The sequence below is a fragment of the Typopeltis vanoorti genome, chromosome 24, assembly GCF_054136105.1.
Source record: "Typopeltis vanoorti isolate ZY-2024b chromosome 24, IOZ_Tvanoo_1.0, whole genome shotgun sequence".
NCBI lineage: Eukaryota > Metazoa > Arthropoda > Arachnida > Uropygi > Thelyphonidae > Typopeltis > Typopeltis vanoorti.
The window spans coordinates 29,790,737-29,816,030 of record NC_143572.1 but is presented as its reverse complement, the minus strand read 5'-3'; the positions used below and the strand labels follow the sequence as shown (position 1 = coordinate 29,816,030).

The following is a 25,294-nucleotide window of genomic DNA, read 5'->3' as shown; positions in this document are numbered from 1 at the left end:
TAGATGATATTGACCAAAGCATCAGAAACTAGAAGGAGCAATACACTGGTTTTGAAATACACTGGTTTTCTGAAAACCAACTGATAGTTCGTTTTCAGAAAACAAGTCTGAGATCGCTCGAAATTTGATGTAGAAGTAACTCCTTATCCTTTAATGATACTGTCGCTTGAATGTCAAATGATTATTTTAAATATTCATCTAGATTTATTCTACTAATTGCGATGAAAACCATATGTTCTGGATGTTTAATCCCTGATAATTTCTTCCTAATGTGAGCTATGTCGGAAAGTGAGTTCCTGATATAGCTCATATTAGGACGAAATTGTCTTTTGCTTTCATATAACATTTGTATTTTATATTTGAATTTGCTTTTATATAATATTATGGTCTAAGTCCATCACATGTCGTTTTGCTGATCTCCCTCATCGAATCTTAGTTATTGGTCTCTGTAAATGTCTTCAGCTGTCTTCCGCCAGACACACGGTGTGGCGATTCATATTCACGTGAATCGCTATACTTTCTGATGACATGGAAGCTCCTTGCTGTGGGCCTCCCATAGTATGTTAGCACTTAATAGCAACTTCTAAGAAATCTTACATTTTTAACAACTCAGTAGTCTTTATCGTTGACGGAAGCATATCTCGTGACATATCAACTTCCCACGATGCATATAATTGACTATCAACTTTAAGTCCGTAGAGTGAACGTCATATCACTAAATGTCACAACAGGATGTTTATTTGACATCTCTAAAAGTAAGCCGGAAAGAAGCTGAGTGCTTGCAGATAGAACTAATTTATGAACCCTAAGAGTTATTCTCTCACACGTTAATTTACATCGACCAGACTTTCTATATCAAGTAAATGATCAAAATAAATTAATATATTAATTTTATTACTGCGTCCTTTCAAGCAAATTTTCTACGATCTTGTCATCATGTTTTTAGTAATGAGTAAACAATAAAATTAATAGGTAATTTCTTAAACCAGATTCAGCTTCACGGTACCATCAACAGAATGTTTTAGCAGTTACGTATAGCGTAGATACTCCTACAGTACTGTATATGCACCTACACAAATGTGTTCTACAATGGTATATACAAAAGCAAAAATTAGGCTTAGCTGTCTGTACATGCGCTGCTACTGAAATTTCATAAAGTATACTCACAAAACCCAATGCAAAATTACACAAACAATACACACAGTGTTTAACCTAAACATTATAATATAAATCAACTATAAATCAAATATAAATCAATTATAATATGAATCAACCGCCAGTTGATTCAGTGCTGTAAATTTTATCATACTTGCTGTAATGATGTAAATTTTATCGTAGGGAAAGATGGCGCTGTGATCATCTTCTCCTATGATAAACATTTTATACGAGAAAAACTTTTTAAAATATTTGTAAAATGAATAATTTCAAATATATACTTATATTTGAAAGTATTTCAAATAAAAATTAAAATAATCGGTCAAATAATAACTAAAAGTTAAAAGAACAGTAATTAAACATTAAAAAGAAATTATACTAAAATATTTAACGACGTTTTAAATAATTTTAAAATATCTTTAAAATAATTTTAAAAATACTCAAAGTATTGTATTAATTTTAATAATAATTAAATAATTTAAATTTATCTTCATAATTTTAAATATTATTTTGACATTACTGTTAAAAGTAATTGTTAAACTTTTTAAATGAAACTGTATGATTTTGTTGTACTCTAATCGTGTAATTTGCATTTAATATGCCAATTTTGTTTTGTTATTTTATATGAATTTTAAGTTTAAACTTATATTAACATCCGGGATCCCTCGATGAATCTTTGGACTCCCTGGAGGTGTCACGTAATAATAATAATATTTCTGTAGACGATTTAAATGATTACAAGCACTATTAGTTCCCTAACAAATGATTGTTACTAATAAATATTACTAATAAAGTGCAAACTACAATTTTATAATAATCCACAATTCTAATACTCTGTAAATAAAATATTTGAATACTGATAAACCTAAAGAGTGTTTTATTATGTTCTCATGTTAGGGAAATTTCGTGGCATGGCTATTTTTCATGACCAAACTTGTCGAATTTTTAGACACGGTAAGTATATGCATTCATTTCATTATTTTTATAATCATTCCTAAATGTACAATTATTTTAAGATAAAAATGATTAATTCAACGCTACAAATTTAATGGTTTGATTTAATTGAAATGACAAAACCACCAGGACTGTATGCATTCTGTTGTATCCTCTCCCCATCTTTCTTTTCGTGTGGGCTCAATCCTGTCACGGTCAGAATTATATGCTCATGTAATATTAATTATCATTGAAAAAATGGTTGGTCTGCTGAAGGAAGACGTGTGGATTATTTTGTTCTAAATTTGTAATATATATGATCTCCATGTCTCTCTTCAGTAAACCAGCAAGTTTTTCAATGGGAATTAATATTGCATGAATAAAGATTTCGGCGAGCACAACGAGTAAACATATCTTTTTTTTTTTTTTTTGAAAGTAAAGCGGAGCATGTGTACTCAGTGGATGTGGAGTTTGCACACCACGGCACTTGACCGCACGAAGGAAGACTTCTTGGTTTCGAATCTAGTCTGCGACTAGAAGAAATTTTTCTAAGCCTTTTTTCGACCGGTTCCCGAGTTAGTCGATCTCTGGCATGGACAAGTGGGTTTTTTCTCCCGGAAACTCGGGTTTTTCGTCCCGTAAACTCAACAAAATCGCCAGTAGAACCCACATTATTTCAGACATTAAATATGAGTGTTAGGGTTAGGGACCATGAGATGGCGGCACTTGTTGAGCCGTCTCTCTTCACTGCATGCCGCTTAATTAGCGATAGCCTTGGGCCAGCTATCTCTGATTGGCTGCCAGTGGAGGTTGAACTGCCCACTCAGTCTCCAAAAGTTAGATTGGGTTAAACGGCCTCGCCTACTCCCTATACGGGAATAAAAAGGCGTTAGCTGATTTTTTTTTGATTGAAAGTAAAGAAAGCGGATACTTGCTTAACTGAAGAGGACGAAGGAATAATTGCAGCAATAACACACAGATTGTCTAAGAATCTACCGAACGCTACAAACACGGAATATTTGAATAGCATATCTGAAAACAAAATCTCTCAAAATGAATCGTATAGAAAGTTGCTAAATTCGTAGTCACAGGAGACCACATTGCTGCTTCCACGACTTGTTGATCTACGCAATGGTGCAGCTGGAGCTTTAAGTCGTCCGGGGCGGTCCCTGAGTTTGCCGCCCCTCACAATACACACCAAAAATAATACATAAAGTTCAAAATGACGTACAGGGAAATAAATTAAAACGCTCTGTTTATTTTGTAAGTAAAACTTTAATTTCAACATTCTAAAATCTTGTTTTTCTTGCTTTTCTGTTAGCAAAATCGTCGATGACATTGTCGAAGTCTATTTCATAGAATAATGTAGGTAATTCTTAATCAGTTTTATTTAGAAAAACTCCTCTCACCACTAGCAACACTTACAGCAAAAGTGAGGAAGATTCACAGCAGTGTTACAATATTTGGAAATTAGTTCTCCAGACTGTATTTTAGAATTAACTGCAAAAGCTCAAAAAGGTTCAAAGTGCCACTCTTCGGCGGACCGCCCCCTCCGCTCTCCCCTAGGCTACGCCTCTGTCTCTACGTACAGTCGCGATGTGTGACAGCGTTTATAACTACTGACTTTTATGCTACTCTGAATTAATCTGGAATCATTTGTTGTTGCTGTTTTTAAATAAAATTCGAAATTGCTATTAATGTATAAATAATAATTCTTTTGAAACTGGCTACGTACATCTAAGCAAATATTTTGCAATCTATACACCTAACTATTGAACGAAAAGGGAACTGTAATAATAATAATAATAATAATAATAATAATAATAATAATAATAATAATAATAATAATAATCTGCGGTACACACAGACTCACGACCTGCTAAGTTTGTCTTTCGTAACCATACTGTAATATAACATAGTTAGGTTTATGCCAAAATATGTGTATGTGTTTCTGTGTAAATTGTGTGTGTTCTCCTGCCTGTAAGTTACACACAAAATGGTATTCCTTGTTACCTGTAGTTATTTATTTGTGCTCTCGCTGAAAGTTGTAAGTCTATAGAACATTAACAAGAGTGCAGTTAGGGTTGGGTTATCTAGAAATTCTACTCTAGAAACTAGTTTGGCACTTTCAAGCAACTACTTATCTCCAATAAGTTGAGGACTTCGCATGATTGATGATGTGTTTGCGAATGTGTTCTCCGTCTAAACACATTCGGAAACATCCCTGCCACTGCAGAATTCAACCTAAGATCATGAAGTTAGAGGGCACAGAAAACTACCCACTCATCAGGAAAAATTGAAGAAAAAAAATCAATATATTCTCCAGATGATTACCTAGAAACTCTCCATTTTCACGTTTGAGATTAGCTAACGCATTTGAATTTAAATAGGATTCCAATCACTGTTGGTCCTAATTAAAGAACTCTTGTGAATTCATTTCTGTGATAATTTTTGTAATTTTTACATTGATAACAAACTATTAACAAAAATAACGAAATGCTGTTTTGCTATTCGATCCATGGAACGTTTTTCTGCAGTAATGAAGGTGACTGTGAACAAATGACCTTACAAGACTTTATCTAAATTCTTGGCCTCAACCTTTTTGCTAACTTATTCATTGGTTTCCTTGACCTACATAAATCTCACTTGCCTTACTTACTTTTCTACATTATTTTCAAAAAGCAGATATAATCGGGCATCAACATCTTTATCTTAAAACCTTTCTGGCTCGCCTTGTTCTACCATATTTGAATGCTTTTCCGCTGCTATCTTTCCCATATAATTTGTACGGGTTATTATTGTTATTGTTTAACATTTTATAGATGTTAAATATCTCAATAACTGCATTTACAGTATGTTTGCCATTTTAATGAAACTATAGTGTTTTTGGAAGAATGAGTTATTTTGTCTGTGTTAAATTTATCATTAATAGTTATTCACGAGGACAAAATGACGAGTACACAAAACAGCAGCATTTTTGATCATTTATTTATTTATTCATTTATTTAAATTCCATAAATGAATTCCATTTATAACAGAGAGAGAGAGAGAGAGAGGGGGGGGAGTAACCGTCTCTAGGCACAGTTTATGTTAACATGGTGTTGGAAATCAAGGTTTAATATCACTCTATATTGCCGTCCACTCAACATCCAAAATGTTTACAATTGCACAAGATTAAAATAAGTAATCGATGAATATACAGTCCGACCACAGATGAGAGACCACTCGACACTTCTGTGCATGGCAGAAGAAGAAGACGAATCCATTTCGGATGTTGATAACGAATTTGTATATCGCCTTATTCCTTATTCCCCTTCAACATGAATCGATTCTTCTTGTCACTGTGCCAGCTAGGGTTCTTCCAACTGTGCACAGACTTATACTCTTCTTACGTTTGGAATACTCCCTCATTGTTCTACAAAAAATGCCTTCACACAGAAAAGAGCCATCAGGTTGATTAATGATCCATCTCTCCTTAGTTTACTCCACTCTTTCTCATGGACATTCAGTTTCTGCTTTCTTTTGTCTAGAAATACTTGGCACTGTGGTGACAGTTGACGAAAGATATGGTCATTGTCCATCTAAACCGGCAAATAATTCTCCAACTCTCATATAAATAGCTTAAAACGCACTCGACAACTATTCAACACTCAGCACGACAATTAAAATCAAAATTCTCGAAAATTGCTTCTATACTTAGTTCATTCCTTCTTCAGCTTCCCCTGGAGCAATCTCATCCTAGTGTTCGTTTCCAGACGAATAGAATTCAGACAATACATCTTCATAAGAAATATCATCATTACGTCTTACTTGTCAAGTTTCTGCGTCTCCTTGGAACGTACGTGCTAGAGAGTGGCCTTCGTCTAGTGTACTGAATCATCATATAGGAAAAAAAACATTAAATGTTTTGTAGATTTTATTATAATATTTAATATGAGATTCGTATAAGTGAGTTTGTACTGACGTAACTAATATTACGTAACTTTTAAAAATGAAAGGTTTCTTTCCAAAATTTGCTTTACATATTTTCAGCAATTATTATCCTTCCAGAGAAGTGAGTTCTTGAGAAAAGATAAACATTTTGAACATTCAAATTATAACTTGATTTTTTTTTGTCTTTTTTCTGTAGGGTTTCTTTATACTGAGAAAGAAGTTCGACCACGTAACTTTTCTTCATGTTGTTCATCACACAGGCACCTTCTTAGTAGCATGGGTCTATATAAAATATGCTCCAGGTATATATTGCATTTCTTCATTTATCTATAAAATATATTTTTGCGTAAAATCGTGTATAATAGTGTAATTTTCTACCAATACGCATGACTTGTCACGTTGGTGTTAATCCGACTAATCCTAACTAATCCAACATATTAATTCTGTCGATACATTTGGAACGATCCTCTAATTCACAAGTTTACAAACATTTCCTTGACTCTTTCACTCTCGATATTGATAAGCATAAATAAATAAATAATCATCTAAGTTTTTTATGTTCTAAAGGGAACAGACTGAGCTTCTAAATTTAGATCAAGCTATCGTTTTAAAGATAGGTAAGCGCCAAATATTCTTCTCTCAACTGTCGCCATCTGATGGCCTAAATCATAACTTCTGTATTATTGTTTGTAAAAGTATGCACTAAATCGATTATATCATTGCCAACATATCTATATTAATTATTAAAAATAATTACTATTAATTGATATTATTAATTATTACTACGGAATATCAGGTATTTCTTTTGATAATTATAATTATCAGTAGAAATACCTGCGAGTGATTATTAATCGCAAACAGCGGCTGCTCCTGATTTGAAATCGTGGGGGTGCTGCAACTTTCGAAATATCCATACACACTGTAAGTACAGTGTCTACGTGTTTGGATAAAATGTCAAAATTATGGTAAAAATTTTAAAAAAAAATTAAACATGAAAAAATATTGTTTATTATCGATAAAATTATACAGTTTAGTATAATTCAAAATTACTTTAAAATAAAATCCATTATCATAACCCTAATAATGTTCTAAAATAAAAACTATAACAAATGTTATGTTTTTAATTGTAATGTCCAAATATTTAAAGAGACGGAATAAACACTAAACACTCTACTACTGGCGCAAACTGCATATAAACAACAGTGGAACTGCGCGATGGACAGTGCCGCATTACGCTAATAGTTCGCATCTCACTATGACACTGTGATAAACACAGTGCTTCTTCGCCCTCCAAAGTGCTACAAGATGGATTTTTATTATTTTTCCTACAAAATAAGAGAATTGTATAGGATTGTTGATGATAAAATTAAATATTACAAGCAAATATAAATAAATATATTTATGTTTCGAGAAAAATTAGGTGTGCTGCTGTTCCGTAGTGCCTAAGCACGAGCCGCCCCTGATCGCAAACATTCTTTTGAACTGTTGATATTAATAATAATTTTTGTTGTTGTTATTTAACATTTAAAAGATGGAATAAGTCTCAGGTGGAAGGCGATAAAAATAACATTATTAGTGTTTCAGACTTTTGATTACGGTGTGATATCGCTCAGTCTGATCAGCTTTATAGTACTAATATGTTCCTGAACTTAAGTTGTTCAGGAACATATCCGAATATTCTTTGTATTCATTAACTTTTTTGAAGTTCATTTCAGTAGAACGAAATGGTTTAAACTTATTTTCAATGGCACACGCATGTATCCATTATATAAACAGAGAAATTTTAGATGTGTTTTCATATTTTATTTACTAACACAAAATATGTAACGAAGGCCAGTTTATTAACTTAGCAGCAATGAAAATCGAGTGTTATACAAAACGAGTAAAATATTCGACCAATCATATTTCAGTAAGAAGAATGGAACGAATTGTAGAAATAATCAACTCTCACAGATTAGTGATGCTCACTGAAGTTTTCCACAATAGCAGAATGAACAACACAATATTGTCGACTTAAACCAAACACTTGTTTCATCAGACATCAATCGGGAAAATTAATATTTTCAATCCACGGTGAAAAAAGGAAAAAGAAATTGTTACTTTAACAAACGAAAACAGATCATAAAAATGTAAGAACAGATGTTAATGAAGACGGTCCTTTCTCTCTATCCTATCATAGAACAAACGAATGTCTGTCCAAAATTTCCCTTCATTATCCTTACTGCACCACCCGGTTTAAAACACAAAGTGTTTTAATAACAAGATTTCACCACCATAATAGAACTTTTATATAATCCAATTCGAATTTAAACTCGCAATATTTAAAAAAAGTAGACTTTCTTTTATTGGAACCTGTAATTGAGCGTGTTTTCCATTTACCATTGTACTTCTAGTTTGAAACGTCATTGTACATACAAATTTTCAAAGGATTATATTTAAATAATAAGATTTGTAAAATATACGTCAGTAATGTGTTTCATTCAGGTGGCAGCAGTGGTATGGCTATTCTACTGAACAGTTTTGTCCATTCCTTCATGTACACGTATTATGCCTTGGCAGCGATAGGACCCAGCATGCAGAAATATTTGTGGTGGAAAAAGCATCTCACTAAACTGCAAATGGTAAGCATTTGAAAATATTTATTATTAAGAAAGTACTGTAGGTAAGCTATGAACGTTTCGTTCATAGCATGGCTTCGAAGGTTGTTTCCGTTCTAGGTCATTCTATTAACTGTTTTTTAAATTTCATACTTGTGCGAAATTTGAAATTTGAGACGATATTGAAAATAATCTAACCTCTAAAATCGAAAGGTGAAAGCAAATTATTAGACAAATGCCCAGGGAATTATAAATAGTCGAGCGGCGTTTAAAAGATCACCGTGAGAATGCAAAAGTTAAGCAGCAAAATGGAAAACAATAAAAGCTCTAAATCAGCTAGCTTATTGTGTAACGAAAATTAGGTAAGTAAAGCTTATTGTTAAAAGAAGGGTGTTCATTTCATATGGAAACTCTATCATAAAGCATGCCATTGGCATGTTAAGTCTTTCCAGAGCAAAATTAAAAAAAAAAACATAACACATGCAGTTAAAAAACAAATAAGTAATCTTAATTCTAGTAGATACGAACGACTTAACTAGCAATAAATTCTGTGTGAGAGGATTTATGAAAATGTTGTTGGAAAAAGAGAAAGGGCATAGCAAAGTAAAAAGCATACTTAGATAAGAAATGGATCACGAAGTAGGACTATGATGGCAAACGTTTCGATGTGCTGGCTGTCTAGAAGAAATGACACAAGTTTATGGAGTTTCGGAGTGAGTTTGAGCGAAGACTGAAATTGTATAACAGGCATAGCCTACACTTTAATGCATCTGGTATCAAGAGTCTTGAAAAATTATTATCAATTCGTATGAGACCTGGTAGGTAAGGAATGGTGAGAATCTGCGTGTTAGAGCGACAATATTAAGAGACTGTGTTCATAATAGTAATGGGTATTATTATGGAAATGTTTAGGAGGAGAGAACGATTTTGTGTGCGTCCGGTTCGTGTCTATCAGGCATGTGTAAAGATGTCGGCATAAGTAAGGCGGTAGATGAGAACAGAGATCTGCAAGTTGTCGAACTCTGTCACGCAGACTACCGACAAGAGTATACAAAAAAAGATGCAGGTAACTTATTATATCTGTACACGAATACGTGGAGTATCAGAAACAAAGCAGTAGAATTTGTCGCCCTTATCAATACGTTAGAACCTCATATTGAAGGCATTGGTGAGACCTGGATATCAGAAGCCGTCATACTAACTGGTATCGAATGTAAAGGGTGCAGTGTTTTAAGGAAGGATAGACCGGAGGGGAAAGGAGGCGGTACGATGCTAATGATATAAATCACTTGAATCCAGTGAATGTCCAGATCCGTACGACACGAGCTGGTATACCATCCAATCCCACAGATATATTGACATTGGGGGTTATGCAATAGACTACTCACATCCACTTCATTCACCACAATTCCCGTATAATCTACTGGTTCATTCATTTCTGCAATGTCACCACCTGGATGATATATTCTTGCAAAATGCTCACTCAGTAACTCAATTGATTCAGTTAGCTCCCTACCATCGGCATTCTTTAAAATCATTCTACCATATACATATTTTCTTATACTTGCAACATATCGAAAAAAACTGTTTAGGATTCTCTTTAGCCTGCATGGCCAATGTTCTTTCGTAATCCTTTTTTGCTTTTCTTACCACACTCGTTACCCTTCTGGCCTGCGCTTTATACCGTTCATGTGCCTGCCGGTCACCTTTCTCCTTAAATTCCCTCCATAGTTGTTTCTTTTTTTCCAGCTCAAGCTTAATGGTGTTATTCATCCATTTAACTACTTGATTTATTATTCGGGCTCTAGGTATACAGTTAACCATTGCTTCATGCAAACACTTCTTAACTGCCTCCCATGCACTATCAACTTCTAGTCCTTGCAGTTGTACATGCCATGGCACTGAACCAATCAAACTCGTAAGCTTGTCATACTTTCCAGCCCGATAATTCCACATGTACCCAGTCTTAATTGTAAATTTCACACCTTTAGCCCCCTCCCAAGTCAAGACCCCATGATCACTCTCACCAATTGGTAGCAATGTGGTCATATTTGTTACAGCCAAATCCTCAGATGTAATTACTAGGTCAAGCACTCTCTGACCCCTAGTATTTTCCATTATATGCTGTCGCAGATAGTTATCCCTTAATAACCGCATAAAATCCAATTCCTTCCTCCCGTGTGTCCTCTCCTCACTACAATCAATCCGACCATAGTTAAAATGTTATGAATGTTATGAATTTTCCATTGAGAAAAGGTTACAAAGGGGAACTACAAAGCAGGAAACTGTGATAGGAGTTATGGCATTGAAAAGATTTCGGATGCAATAAGCAGCTATTTGTTGATGATCTGAAAATAGGTTTGGTAATCAGGAATGCTGCTGATATGCAGGACTTGTAGAATGGTATACAGATTATTTGAATAGGATGGGATTATGCGCATATAAAATGGCTAGAAATTCAATGTTAGTAAATATAAAGTCATGCATTTTGTCGTGATTTGGTATCAAATGTCGTATTATATTGATGGGATTATGCTAGAATAAACTCTAGGGATCTTGGAGTTTTATGAGATAAGAAGTTGAAGTTCAAAGATCATATAGAAATGATTGCAAATTCAACTCAGAGGATACTTCCAAAGCTTAAACGAATTTGAAATGTAAATGTAATGAAGACAGGTTGAGAATATTTGAAATGTAGATGGCGCCACAAGGTTCTTACAAAGTTCCGAAAGGATCATCAAGTAGATCAGTTCATGGAATTTTTCATTTTATGGTGTGTAGGAAAAGAAAGCGAGGGCACCATTGGATGTAGAGAATGAATACTGTCAAAAAAGAGGTGAGGAAAATAATAATTATTTGTTGTTTGTCTTTATAATTGAATTGAAAACAGTGTAATTACGATGTTAATTATATAATGAACACAATTTAATAATTTTCGTGCCTTCTTTTAAAAGTTTATGCTGAAAATTTATATTCACGTGTTATTCTTTTTAAAATATTGTTAAGGCAATATTGCCCATTTGTTATCACCCCAACACATCATGCGAATATGCTACAAGTCTGATTTGATCAAGTTTCTTTTACAATTTCTAAAACAAACTTCATAAAAATCCAAGCTTGTGACGCCATCTATAGGTTAGGATTCAAACTGTTTTAGTCGTTGAACTATTACCTATTTATCTACTAAGATAGTGGTTCCCAACCATTTTCCATTTCTGTACCCCCTTTTAAACCCATTTCTATAAATTGTATCCCTTGTTTTTAAAACAGCTGTTTCTAAATATTGCCACTTTTGTTCAGTGCCTACTTAATCTAAAATAGTGGAAATGAGGTAAAGAGTTGGGAAAGGAAAATTACTACATTAAATGTCCAAACCACAAGTTTAATTTTACAATATTCGTAACACAGAAATAAGTATAGCTTTATGTTAAATTTTGATAATGATGATCAAGCATTTAACAAACTTTTGATTTATTATTATTTATAATATTTATTTGTGTTATCTGAAAAGTCTGTAAATTGGTATATTGATCGCTAGCCGACTGAAATATTGTTGGTGAGATCGTTGAGCTTGCTTCGATGCACTTAGTTTCTTGAAATCAAGCTCAAAAGATGCAAGATACAGTCTTAAATTCGGACTTGCATTAAGCTTGTTGCGGTACTTATTTTTATGAAGGTGTAAGAAGAAAAAGTTCTCTCCACTAGTTCAGTATTAGTAAATGACAAGAGGTATTTGAGTGCCTTCTCACTGAGCTGTTCGTATCTCTCACTGATATCTACCCCGAAAGTAATAAGATGCTTACTTTTAAGATCAGAATTTAAAGAAGAATCGATTGAAAGTTCGATTAACTGTTTTTTTTTCATTGATTGATAGCTCAGCTTCTTTGAAGAATTTTTCATTGAAGGGATCTGAAATCCAGTTGTTTTGTTGTCCACGTTGAGGGAAGTACTTATAAAAGGACACTTTGAGACCTTCCAAGTGACTTAAAATATTCTCTTTCACGTGTTGGGATAGGTGCAAGTCATTCTCAGATAAGAAGTTCTGCAGAGTTTCAAAACCCTCAGGCTGAACTCTTTCGATACACGCTTTCCAAAAGTCCAGTTTTTAAATCATTGATTCAATTTTGTCGGTTAATTTGAAGATTGTGATTGAGCTGTTTTGAAGTCCCAAGTTGAGTTTGTTTATTTCTAGAACAATATCTGATAAATGTGCAATACTTTCAAGCCAATCACTGTCATAAAACTTTGGAGGAAGACGGAAACGATGATCTTCAAAAACGAAAATCTGGACTTCATGTCTAAGTTCAAACAGCCGTGTCTCCGTATGCAAACGTAATGTGCTGTGAAGGCTGTTCATTTCTTCACACAGCGCTTTAAACATTCTGGAGTTCCGTGGTTGTGAGTTAATAAAATTTACAAGTTTTACAGCCTCATCAAGAACGTCTTTCAATTCACTACGAAGAGGCTTGGATGCAAAAGTTTGTCTATGAATGCAGCAGTGACTCCATGGTACATGGGGAGCTACTTCTTTAACTCGGCAGTTTAGGCCTATGAAACAACCTGATATAGACTTGGCTCCGTCAGTGCATACACCACAACAATTCGACCAACTAATGTCCTTTTCAATGAAATAACCGTCGATCACATTAAAATTATCTTCGCCTGTGGTACGCACTGTCAGTGGGTAACAAAACAACAGGTTTTCCTCAATTTCATTCTCTGCCAAGTACCTCACGATGAAGAGCAAAATAGATAAAACAGCAACATCTACACTTTCATCGACCTGGACGGAAAATAATTTACTTTTTTTTTTAAATTTTATCTACTACTGTAGCTTCAACATCGCCAGAGATATCCTGAATTCTTCGAGACATTATATTGTTTGAAAAAGAGATAGTATCGATTTTTCGGAATGTTCTTCCCCAGACATACAAAAAACGGCATCCTTAATAAATTGAGAAATTAAATCTTCAACTCTGGTGTGGATTTTACGACATCTAGTTATGCGATAAGCAACTGCATTCTCATTGGCTTTCTTTCCTGACGTCATGTATGAAGCCACATTTAGACACTTTTCTAAGCGTTGAAAATAATGTATTGCTTTGTTTTTATACATAGGATGTTTAGTTTCTAAATGTCGCATGAGTAGAGAGGGTTTCATGCACCCGTTGGATAATACTTCCCCACACAAAACACACAAAGGGTTAGGACAATCATCATCCCCTACAAATGAAAACTCATATTTAATATACTCTTCACAGTATTTCCTTTTCTTCTGTGTAGTACCTGAGGCAAGCGCCTTTTTACTATCTCCCGGGGTGGGTGTGCTAGTAGCTGCGACACATGTCGAGAAGAACTTGGCACATCAAATTTTGGTTTTTAACCGTTCCTGTTTTCAACCACTGATCCAAACTGACACGCTTAAAAATCATTGACAATAATAACTGAAACTTCGTTAAACATTAAATAAAAAAACTACTTGAAAAGAATCACAATTAAAGACACTTATACTCTTACTTATACGCACTTACTTATAATCAATCAATAACTGAACTAATCAAACAGTCTCACTACGGATGTATTTATATTTTTGGAGAAGTTCTAGAAACGTCGCAAATGGAAGTCAGTGGAAGGTTCGTTATCGCAAAGGTCATTTCTTAGTACCACGCGATTGTTCTGAAAAGGAGGATGGGTGACAAAAGTGACACATGAACTGTTCTCAATGATTGGTACAAGAGTGGAGTGCTTTGGGGGAGGGGTTCATAGTCACTCTCTCACCAATCATTATTCGCTAACGTGAGCTAGTTTTGAAGTGTCTCCATTAGCATTGATTCAAACTTAACATTTATTGTTCAATAATTAACGTTTAGCATTTTGTTTACTTTACTTTTTTTCCGCCATTACTGATTATTTTTCGTTGTACCTCCGAACTGCCCAACGCGCCCCGTGGGTACACGTACCACCGGTTGGGAACCAATGTACTAAGAAAATAAAATGAAAGAATTGTGAGATTCAGAACATAAAATATACTGGTGCAGCTGCGAGAGTTGTATATTTAAGGCAATGCTAATTACACTATGACCCCAATGACCTTGTAAATGGTGTGGAATTTTTAAATCTTCTTCGATTTGCTGCTACATAGAAGTGTCTCCTAAATTACAATTATATCGACTGTTTTGATTTTTCGGAGAAAGAACAAAGTCTAGATTTCTTAATCATTTCGGAATCATGCAAAATATTAATGTGTTCACTAAAGTACAGAAACAGGCAATGAGTATGGATTCCATTATGGTCGGCTTTTATTGATGGAAAACGAATTTCTCTCTACTTACACAATAGCAGTTTTCTCTGCATTAGAAAAAGCAATGATCGAAACTGTATATATTCTATTTCACTTTTTTATCAAGGCGTCGGTTTGTCTAAAAGCGTCATTCAACATACGACTGTATCAACATAAAAAAAAAACTTCAATGGTGGAATACGAGATCACTTAAAGTGCTTAAGAAACACATTTACAAGAAATGTTTAACAATTAAATTGGAGAGTAGTGGTGTTTTCATGGAAATTGAGCTTACATAATCCACGCCTAATTTTCACTAACGATATTGTCTTATTTGCATCTGATGCAGAAGAATTACGGAAAAGTAAGTATAAATCAATTAATGAGACTAGTACAGAATTAGGTCTGATAATGACCCTAAGAAAAGCAAAAGCAATGAGTATTGAATAGAGTATTCAGCACTGTGATATCACAACATAATAAAAATATAATTAATATATTAATTATATATTATATATGTTTGTTAATTTATATATATATATACTGTATATATATTATTTATAAAATAATTGAATGACTAGAACCGAGATTTAAGTAAAAAGGTTTTAATATAAAACACGACTAGTTTGGGCTTGTAACAGCCTTCATCAGGTGATATTATAAAATAAATAAAAAGAAAAAAACTCTCTACGCTCTCTCCATCCGTTAATTCCTCGCATATACGGTGTTCCTAAAATCCATAAAGAGAACACCCCACTATGCCCAATTGTAGAAGGTATCAATTCTCCAACGTACAACCTTGTCCAGAGTACAGGGGGTAAAGGATTACCCATAGCCAGTCCATGATTTCAAGATAATATATACAAGCAAAATCATGGACTGGCTATGGGTAATCCTTTGTCCCCTGTACTCGCAAATATTTACTTAGAGGATTTTGAAACCAAGGCTATCTCTTCCTTTATTTTAACACCTAAAGTTTGGAAACGCTATGTAGATGATGTCTTCATTATTTGGAGCCATGGACATGATTCCCTTATGGTTTTCCTCGAACATCTCAATAGCCGACATCAAAGTAATAAGTTGACTGCCGAGCTTGAAACGGATAATTCCTTGCCTTTTCTTGATGTCAAACTGACTCGCTCTTCTGGTAAACTCAAAATATCGATATATAGAAAGCCCACACATACCACCAAATATCTGCATAGTCAGTCCCATCACTTCCCTCCTCATAAGCTTGGAATAATATCCACCTTCTGGATGACCCGAATGAACTTCTTTCAGAAATAAACCATCTCAAACCTTCTTTCGAAGTTAATGGATATTCCAAGAAAATCGTTGAAAGATTCCTTCTTAATCCTCCTAGACATCACTCAGAAGAAACAAATAGATTCAAAGGCAATATATCTATTCCTTACATAAGTACAGTTTCACAAAAATTAGCCACGGTTCTAAGAAACTACATCAGAACTTTGTTCACTCCACTTCCAAAGATGCGTTTCTTAATATGCCACCCAAAACCTTGTCATCATCAACTCAAATACCCTGGTGTATATAAAATATTGTCTGATTGTGATATTCCTTATTTTGGACAGACAGACAAATCTGTCGAATTGCGTATGGAAGAACACATGAGGGACATTACTTAGAAGAGACAGCGAGCCAGTGCATTATCAAGTCATATTCTTTTCTCAGCTAATCCTAATGTTGAAACCCAAAGTCTCAAAGTTTGCTGTTTCGGACGTCCTTCACGTGGATTATCTTCAAGGCTGATACGCTCACGTTTAAACTCGGCAGCCCATTTCTTAATTGTCGAAAACGAAGGAGAACAGGAGAGTAGCGTGTGTGTGTGTGTGCGTGTGTGTGTGTGTTAAAGATACCAAGCTATTGTAAACCTGGTTTTACTCCATTTCTCAAGTAAGCAAACAGACAAATAAGTCAAGTTTGCGCCTGCAGGCAGTGCAAGACCAAGATAACTCATGGTAAAAGTAAAATAAGCTCTGATCACTAATCTTAATATTTACCCATAATGCAAAGCACATCTCCTGGAGGAGATGTATGATGCTTTGTATTAAAGGCAAGGGGCCACTACCCAGACCGGTTTCGACCTTTATTGAGGTCTCATCAGTGAGAGCCAGGCTAGAAATACTAAGATATTAGTAATACAGAGCTTATAAGTATTTTACCAGAACAAGTTACCATAAGGTGTTTTAACCTTATTAAATAAAAATCTCTGGAGGAGATATAAATGTAGGAAGTATTTTACCTTGGGTATAATAAATGTTAAAGATACCAAGCTGTTTTAAACCTGGTTTTACTCCATTTCCCAAGTAAGCAAACAGACAAATAGGTCAAGTTTGCGCCTGCACGTAATGCAAGTCGAGCTGACCCTGCAGGTAATGCAAGACCAAGATAACTCATGGTAAAAGTAGAATAAGCTCTGATCACTAATCTTAATATTTACCTATAATGCAAAGCACATCTCCTGGAGGAGATGTATGATGCTTTGTATTAAAGGCTCTTATAAGCTCTCTACTTATAAGCTCTGTATTACTAAAATCTTGGTGTTTCTAGCCTGGCTCCCACTGATGAGACCTCAATAAAGGTCGAAACCGGTCTGGGTAGTGGCCCCTTGCCTTTAATACAAAGCATCATACATCTCCTCTAGGAGATGTGCTTTGCATTATAGGTAAATATTAAGATTAGTGATCAGAGCTTATTCTACTTTTACCATGAGTTATCTTGGTCTTGCACTACCTTCAGGGTCAGCTAGACTTGCATTACGTGCAGGCGCAAACTTGACCTATTTGTTTGTTTGCTTACTTGGGAAATGGAGTAAAACGAGGTTTAAAATAGCTTGGTATCTTTAACATTTATTATACCCAAGGTAAAATACTTATATATATATATATATATATAACGTGTCTGCCAAACCGTTGTTTGACAGACACGTTATATATCTGGAACACAAATCTACACAACATCATTCAAAGACGAGGCTCACAACATGGATTTTTATGGTAGGACAGCAATATGCAAGCCCCACAATACCCGATCCAACATGCAGCGTCCTATTTAGTGGTGCAAAGAGAGTGGAAGATTTGAAAGCAGTGTTATGACGTTGAATCACGTTTCACCCTCTACCGAGCAGATGGACATGCGTGGGTGTGGCAGATGCTCGTAGAACGTCTCTTACCAGAGTGCGAAACTCGCACTGTTTAAATTCAGAAATGGCGAAGTGTTGTATGGTCCTGTTTTTACCGGTTTGGATTCAGGCCTCTATTTGTGGTCCCAAGAACGTTGAACTCCTAACGGTATCTGAACATTCTGGACAATACAATGGTTTCTACTTTGTGATGTTTCAACAAGAAATGCATCGTGTCATAAAACTGCTGCTTCAATAGCGCTTTTTATGGACATGAACATCATCACACTTGACTGGCCCCCTCAGAGTCCTGATTTGAATCCTTTTGTACATCTGTGGGATGAACTGTAGCGTCCGGTGAGGTCAAGGAACGTTTGCCTAAGTGCCTATAGGATGAATGGTCCTATATTCTCATTGATCGCTATCGTTTGCTTGTGGAATGTATTCCCAGTAGGACTGCTGCAGTCATCGCAGCGAAAGAAAGACCTACATCTTATTAAGGTGGGCGCCATGAGTGTTTATTCCTCACATTATGGTGTCCGTTGACTTCTTTACAAGCAGTATATATACCAGGGTGATCTGAACAGTTTTTGGTATAGACCATAGATGGCAACTATATCTGCAAGATTTTTTTTTCTAAGTTAGAACATCTGTCATAAGCATCTCTGTGAAATTGCAAGTCTTTCTATCAAGTAGTTTTTTATACAGCTGTCTGAAGCAAAATGTTTGTTTGTATCCCTCGAAATGGATAAAATTGAGTATCGTGCGGTTATAAAATTCTTTGTAAAAGAAGGTTTTACGCCAAAAGAAATTCATTCGAAGTTCATGAAAGTTTATGGGCACTGTACTCCTTCGTTTGCGACAATTAAGAAATGGGCTGCCGAGTTTAAACGTGATGGTATCAGCCTTGACGATGATCCACGTGAAGGACGTTCAAAAAGGGTAACAACACCACAAATCATTGATCAAGTGCACGGGATGATATTGGATGACCGGCGAGTCAAAGTGCGTGAAATTGCTGAGACTATAGGCATTTCAAAAGTGTGGGATATGTTTTGCATGAAGAATTGCAAATGAAAAAGCTTTGACGAAGGTCAAAGGCCGGCACCTTGCTCATGTGAGCAAGGTGCCGGCCTTGCTCACAGCAGATCAAACACGCACTCACTTGAAAATCTCTGAACAGTGCTTGGAGCGTTTTTAATAAGATAAAACTGATTTTGTACGTCGATTTATTGCTGTAGATGAGTCTTTGATTGAGTATTACACACCGGAATCCAAACAGCAGTCAAAACAGTGGACAGAAGCCAGTTGTTCAGCGACAAAGTAGTTTCCATCAGCAGGAAAGGTCATGGCATCAGTTGTTTTTTGGGATGCCAAAGGCATTTTGTTTATTAATTATTTTGAAAAGGGTAAAACAATAACCGGGGAATGTTATTCCGATCTTTTAACCACTAAACGAAAAATTTCGTGTGCAGAAGAAAAAAATCATCTTTCATCAGGACAATGCACCTGCCTACAAAAGTGTTTTGGCAATGGGAAAATAAAGGGATTTGCACTATGAATTGTTGGACCATCCACCCTATTCCCCAGATTTGGCTCCCTCTGTCTTCTATCTCTTTCCAAAACTAAAACCCTTCCTCTCTGGTCAGTGTTTTTCTACGAATCAAGAAGTGATTGCAGCTGTAGAGGGGTATTTTGCTGATCTTATTGAGAACCACTATAGGGCCGGGATAATGGCGCTAGAGCATCGCTGGAATAAATGTATTAGTCTTAAGGGAGATTATGTTGAAAACTTAAAATACGTTTTTAAATTATAAATTCGTTTTTTTTTTCATTATTAGACCAAGAACGTTTCAGACCGCCCCCATAAGTAAATTCAGATATTTCTGTCTTCTAAGACACATTTTGCAGCATTTGTCCATGTATATAATATTGATTTTGTTTGTCGTTTCTCCGGTCTTTTGCCTTTCTTCTTTCTGGAGGTTCTTTTTCACTGGCTTAAAAGTATTACAATATTAAAAGATTTGAAGTAAGCTCATTTGTGCCAACTAGAAAGGAAAATAAAGATCATCTGATAAAAGTCAGAAGGAAGGCCATAGTTGTCATCTTCGTTAGACTTATTTTGTATCAAACCGACTTGAATGCCCTTGAGATGTCAAAAGTGGATTGAGTTTTTCTAAACTTTTCCAACACTTACCTACTTCCTAATATATTTGTAACGATCCGTGGTTTTGTTGGCATGATTTCTATCCGCGTGCGTAATTAATCAAACTTTTCCATTGTTCTTCGTGACAAGTGATTTCTACCCATTTTTGATTTTTAATGGCGTGCTCTGATTATTGAATTATAGCGTTGGAGTAGAACCAAACTTCCTCAATGCAAACAGCAATGATGTAAGATGTTGCTGAAAGGAAAAACTTACAAAGGCTTGTCAAAGTGAATGAGAACATGATTTTTATGCCTCTAGTGAACATTAGAAAAAGAATATTTCTTAAGTTCACACAAATGACATCATAGGAATGCTAAAATCGCAATTCTGAAATGATAGTAAAGAACATGGTCAGATTGATATGTACTGTAAAGGAGTGCAGCACTACATAACATTTTACGTTATTACCAATTTTCTATTGACATTTTGCCTTCCTATTAATTTGCTACTTGTCAGGTTCCCATAGTGCCAGATATTTTGTTAACAGACGCTTCTGACCGCATCAGTCCATCTAGGTTTTAACGCTCCATTGTCTCGTCTTTTTCCTATCGTTTTAGTAGCGTCAGACACCTTTGATAACCTTCCTTCTCACATTCTGTTTCAGGCACTAAATCATCTCAATGCAATGTAAAAGTATGTGATTTTCATTTGCATTATTTTATCGTTCATTACCTCATCTCGTTTAATAAACATAAAAATAAACATCGCCCACTTTTATTTTTCAGTACTATTCACATCCAACAGTTACATCAAGAAATTCTTAAAATAATAAACTGTTTTTCTTTTTAATTAAGATTCATTATGTTTGGAATGATCTTGACCTACTTCTTGAAAACAGTATTTTATTATGTTTTTTCTTCTTGTAGTGGAATTGGAACAACTGTAGAAGGGTTTGCTTTTACAGTGGTCTCTTTTGTTGTGGTGCAAACTTGAGCTCTCTCATTTTTATAAATGAGAGAGTTCAACGATTGTTCATGTTTGAGGATTATTCAAGCATTTCTTTAAGAGATAATTCTTTATGTACTAGCGATTTGCCAACACGTTAATTGGCTTTATACTAAAATAAACACATTTTAGTATAAGGTGGCTAGTTATCTTAATACATGTGCAGATTGTATGGGTTTCTCTGGCATGCTTTCCTAATTTCAGGAAGAAAAACTGTAATTGCCAGGCGGAGAAACCTCTATTCATCTCCGTATGAGATTGGTTCACTCATCTTCAAGTGAAAAGCCGTAATAAAAATTCTTCGCCTCCTAGAAGGGATCGAACCCTGATAATCATAAGCAAGGTGCTTTCGAAACCTATTCAGCTGCGAAACTCTAAATCCATGCGAATATGTTGTTTATTTAGAATCAAATTGATTATTTATTTACATAAAAATGTCCATCTGCTACGCCGTACATTTCGGCATATGTGGATATATTCCATTAGAGAGAGAAATTCCATATGAAGCCAAGACGATATACGAACGCCTGAATTTTACATCATATATACCGTAACTAAAATGAAGTTTCGCAGAATTCCGAAATTCGTTTTTCTGCTTTTTCCTTTTATCACAGAATTCATCTGAATATCGTGCATGTCGACATGAAATTTTTCTTTATCACATGTATAGCAAACAACCTTGAGAGATGCCTAAAATTCCTGTAACGCTTGAAATGTTCCATTATCCGGCTGAAGGAAAAGGGGGTGTGTTTTACATATAAGAGATAGGAAGGAAATAAAAAAGCTTCCGAGTGCCACAAGCAACACTAGTGTCTGACGCACATGTTAGTGAACAAACTCTAAGGCTGGAGAGATAGGTGACAATAGTTAAATACTTCGCAATTGCTAAATATATGTAAAATACTTGGTCACGTGCTCACTTCGTGTTCTAGGCAACTATTTAAGAATGCTGCTGGTCAGTAATTGTCTGTAGTGTTGATCAGGAAAAAAAATGATCTTTGAGAGTTCAATAAAAAGTTCACTGTGGGAATCTTCTGGCTGGTTCCACGATTCTCAAAACAGCAGAGCTGACTGGTTTCTCAAAAGGTGCGATGACCCGGATATTTAATCAATGATAAAATAACGCAAATTGCATCTATAAGAGGCATAACTGTGGTTCTCATACAATCTGTCAAGAATGAGATCGCTATCGTCTCACAAGGCTTCTACTGACAAATACAACTTTTGGTGTGCAGCAATTGTGAAGCATTTTATGAAGGCTGTTCCTGATCCAAATCTCACCAAACTGTGCGCAGGGAACTGAAGAGGATCAGTATTGGCAGTCGCTAAAGGAAGTCCAAATCGGTATTAAATAAAAGCTTCTAATTCAGTGGATCTTATGTGCATAATATTCAGTGCCGAACGTGCCTCATAGAAACTCTGCCTAAATTCAGTCAGAAGGCAGTTTTGATACATGAAAGGTTAGATGTCAGATGTCAGACCCAGTTGGTGAAGTGGTTTTCCAGAATTGGATATGCGAAATATGGACTGAGTAACAAATATCTCATAATGTTGACTGTATTGTCTTCTGAAGAGAAAAGTGTTTTTCTTAGTTTCCTCAATGTAGTTGCGCCATACTTGCATTTGTGTTCCAAGAATTGTTTTGTATTTTCACATTTGAAGTCCGTAGACGCCGTATGGTCACTCTCGTACCTCATCGGGTTTTGAAAGTGGTGCCTTTTGCTAGAAAAAGTGTTAAGGTGGCAGATGCACTTTCCGCACAGTGTAAGACGATCACAAACATCCATGAAACGGCGGGATTCGAATCCGCAGCCTCTTGATAAAGAGCCGATACGCTAACCACTCGACCAATCAGGCCGGCTGTGTGTTCCAGGATAGAAAGCAAAATATCGTGCACCATAGGAGAGAAAAGTTTGTCGTTGTCTGAGTTAAACGGTTCGAGATGTTCTCCATATATAACTTACACTTAGTTTAAAGATAGTGGAGTACTTATTCTTGTAGTGATGTAAAGAACCTGAATCTTGTTCTGTCATGAAATATTGCTTGCTTTTATAAAGAATAATGCAACACAATATTCTGTCCCTTATATAATAATTCGGATATCCCCAAAACAATTATTAATGGATATACGTGTGGTCGGATCACTGGTAGCACATACTCATTTGCAGTCCGATTGAATTGCATCTCCGCATTCCAACCAAACGCAATGAATTTGAATTGTAGTGTGGGACGGATTTTAGAATGTATCTTGGTTAGTGACCAATTTTATTGGTCGGTGTGTAACATTGCCTCCTTTGAGGCCGGTAGCATCTTGTGAAAAAAAGGTCCATGTTTGGACTGTAAAACAATAACTTCTGAATTATGTATCACTTAGCTCGCTCATGACAAAAACGTCCTTTATATTTACAACTTTCCTTCATTGGGTTATTAGCAACTGTAATAGAAATCATTCTTATAAGGAAAAATATATATAAAATCTTATAAGGAAATCCTGAAATAGGGTTACTGGAAGAAGGAAATTTCCATGCCGACAGGGGATTGTCTCTTAGATTGATTATGATGATGATATCGTAATAAAAATATCCAGTATCTTCAGGAAATGCCATTTAGAAGCATAAATCATGAACAACTAGACACCATAGCTTGAACATCTGGTTTTGTTCGCCAAGGACATGTTAAAGACAGTATAAAATGAGTAATATTTTATTTCCATCTGATACCACGACCTTATTATTAAATTGTGTTACAGTGTTTTTTTTTGTATTTTTAGTAACAGCTCTATTGACATTAAAGAGGTGTTGTAATAGTACAATAGAAGTAATCCTAATACTAATGTACCATCGTTTAAATTTAAATCTTAGGACATCTGGTGGGATAAGGATTAGATAATCTAGAAATTGTTATTATGATATAATTTCTATGACTTCCATTGTTTCACTTTTGACAGTTGGGTTGCATAAAATTTCAAATTATTGTAATATTAAAATCCAATTTTCTTTTTCTTTTTCAGGTACAACTCTTTCTTCTGTGTATCTTCTATATCCAGATTCCCTTCCAAAACTGTGGTTATCCTTTCGTATTCTGTCTAATAGGATTTTCTACAAATGGAGTGTTTCTTTCCTTATTCGTTAATTTTTACATCCAGACATATCTTAAAGGTGATAAAGTTTCTCGCCTTGCAAAATCTGTAACCATGACATGCGGTGGTGAATATTATCAGGAGATAAAAGATACAAAACGTGCATCAGAGAATCCAGACTTGGTTCGTCGGTACTCCAAAGTACTTGAAAGGACAGGATCTCGAAATACTTAGTTTGGGAGAAGAAACGAAGAATGAATGGCGACAAATAGAATTTATTTCAAATGCTATTTCTTTTCAATTCTCTGAGGAGCAGAAAATAAATTCTTTGAATACAATCGTCTGTTACTGAATATATTTTTCAGTTTATAGCATATGTTTTCTTTTTTTAAGTATATTTTATATGTAATATCAGTATATTCGCAATTCATGTTTCAGTTTCTTGAATCACATTTTGGTATAATTGCGTTCATAAAGAGCGTCCCAAAATTCACGCAAGATTTAAATTTAGCGCCATTTGTGCAGTAAAGTGTTGCCAACGAGAAAAAAAAAAGACAGCGTGACAGCTGACAGTTCAGGGTTATTAAAAATGGAGCGCTACATGAAAGAACAACGCATTTTCATTGTTGAGCAATATTTTAAAAATAATGAAGGTTTGGCAGCTACAGTTCGCAATTTTCATACAAAATATGGTCGGAATAGTGATTTAACTTAACCAACTGTGAAAATATTAATTAAAAAATTCAAGAAACTGGATCAATTGGTGATCTTATACACTCTGGCCGTCCTTCAACAAGTCGTTCAACAGAAAACATCGAAGCAGTTCGTGAGAGTGTTGCTGAGAGTCCAGGAACATCAATTCGGCATCGTGGTCTTGAATTGGACATTTCGAGAAACTCTCTACAGCGTATTCTCACGAAAGATTTGCATCTTTATGCTTACAAAGTTCAATTGACTCAAGAACTAAAGCATACTGACCACACACAGCAAAGAGAGTTCGTTGAATGGATTATGGAACAAC

The 25,294-nt window shown here is 35.1% G+C and overlaps 1 protein-coding gene across 1 annotated transcript in view; it reads left to right on the top strand.

Annotated features, from left to right (window-relative positions):
* Window positions 1–24,507, top strand: part of LOC150093061 (very long chain fatty acid elongase 1-like) — a 45,135-nt gene extending 20,628 nt beyond the window's left edge. Inside the window, exons 5-8 of the mRNA XM_090414136.1 lie at window positions 2,053–2,109; window positions 6,218–6,323; window positions 8,506–8,642; window positions 24,205–24,507. Of these exons, the coding sequence (XP_090270262.1) occupies window positions 2,053–2,109; window positions 6,218–6,323; window positions 8,506–8,642; window positions 24,205–24,507 (603 nt within the window). The remainder of the gene's footprint in view (window positions 1–2,052; window positions 2,110–6,217; window positions 6,324–8,505; window positions 8,643–24,204) is intronic.
* Window positions 24,508–25,294: the final 787 nt, after the last annotated feature.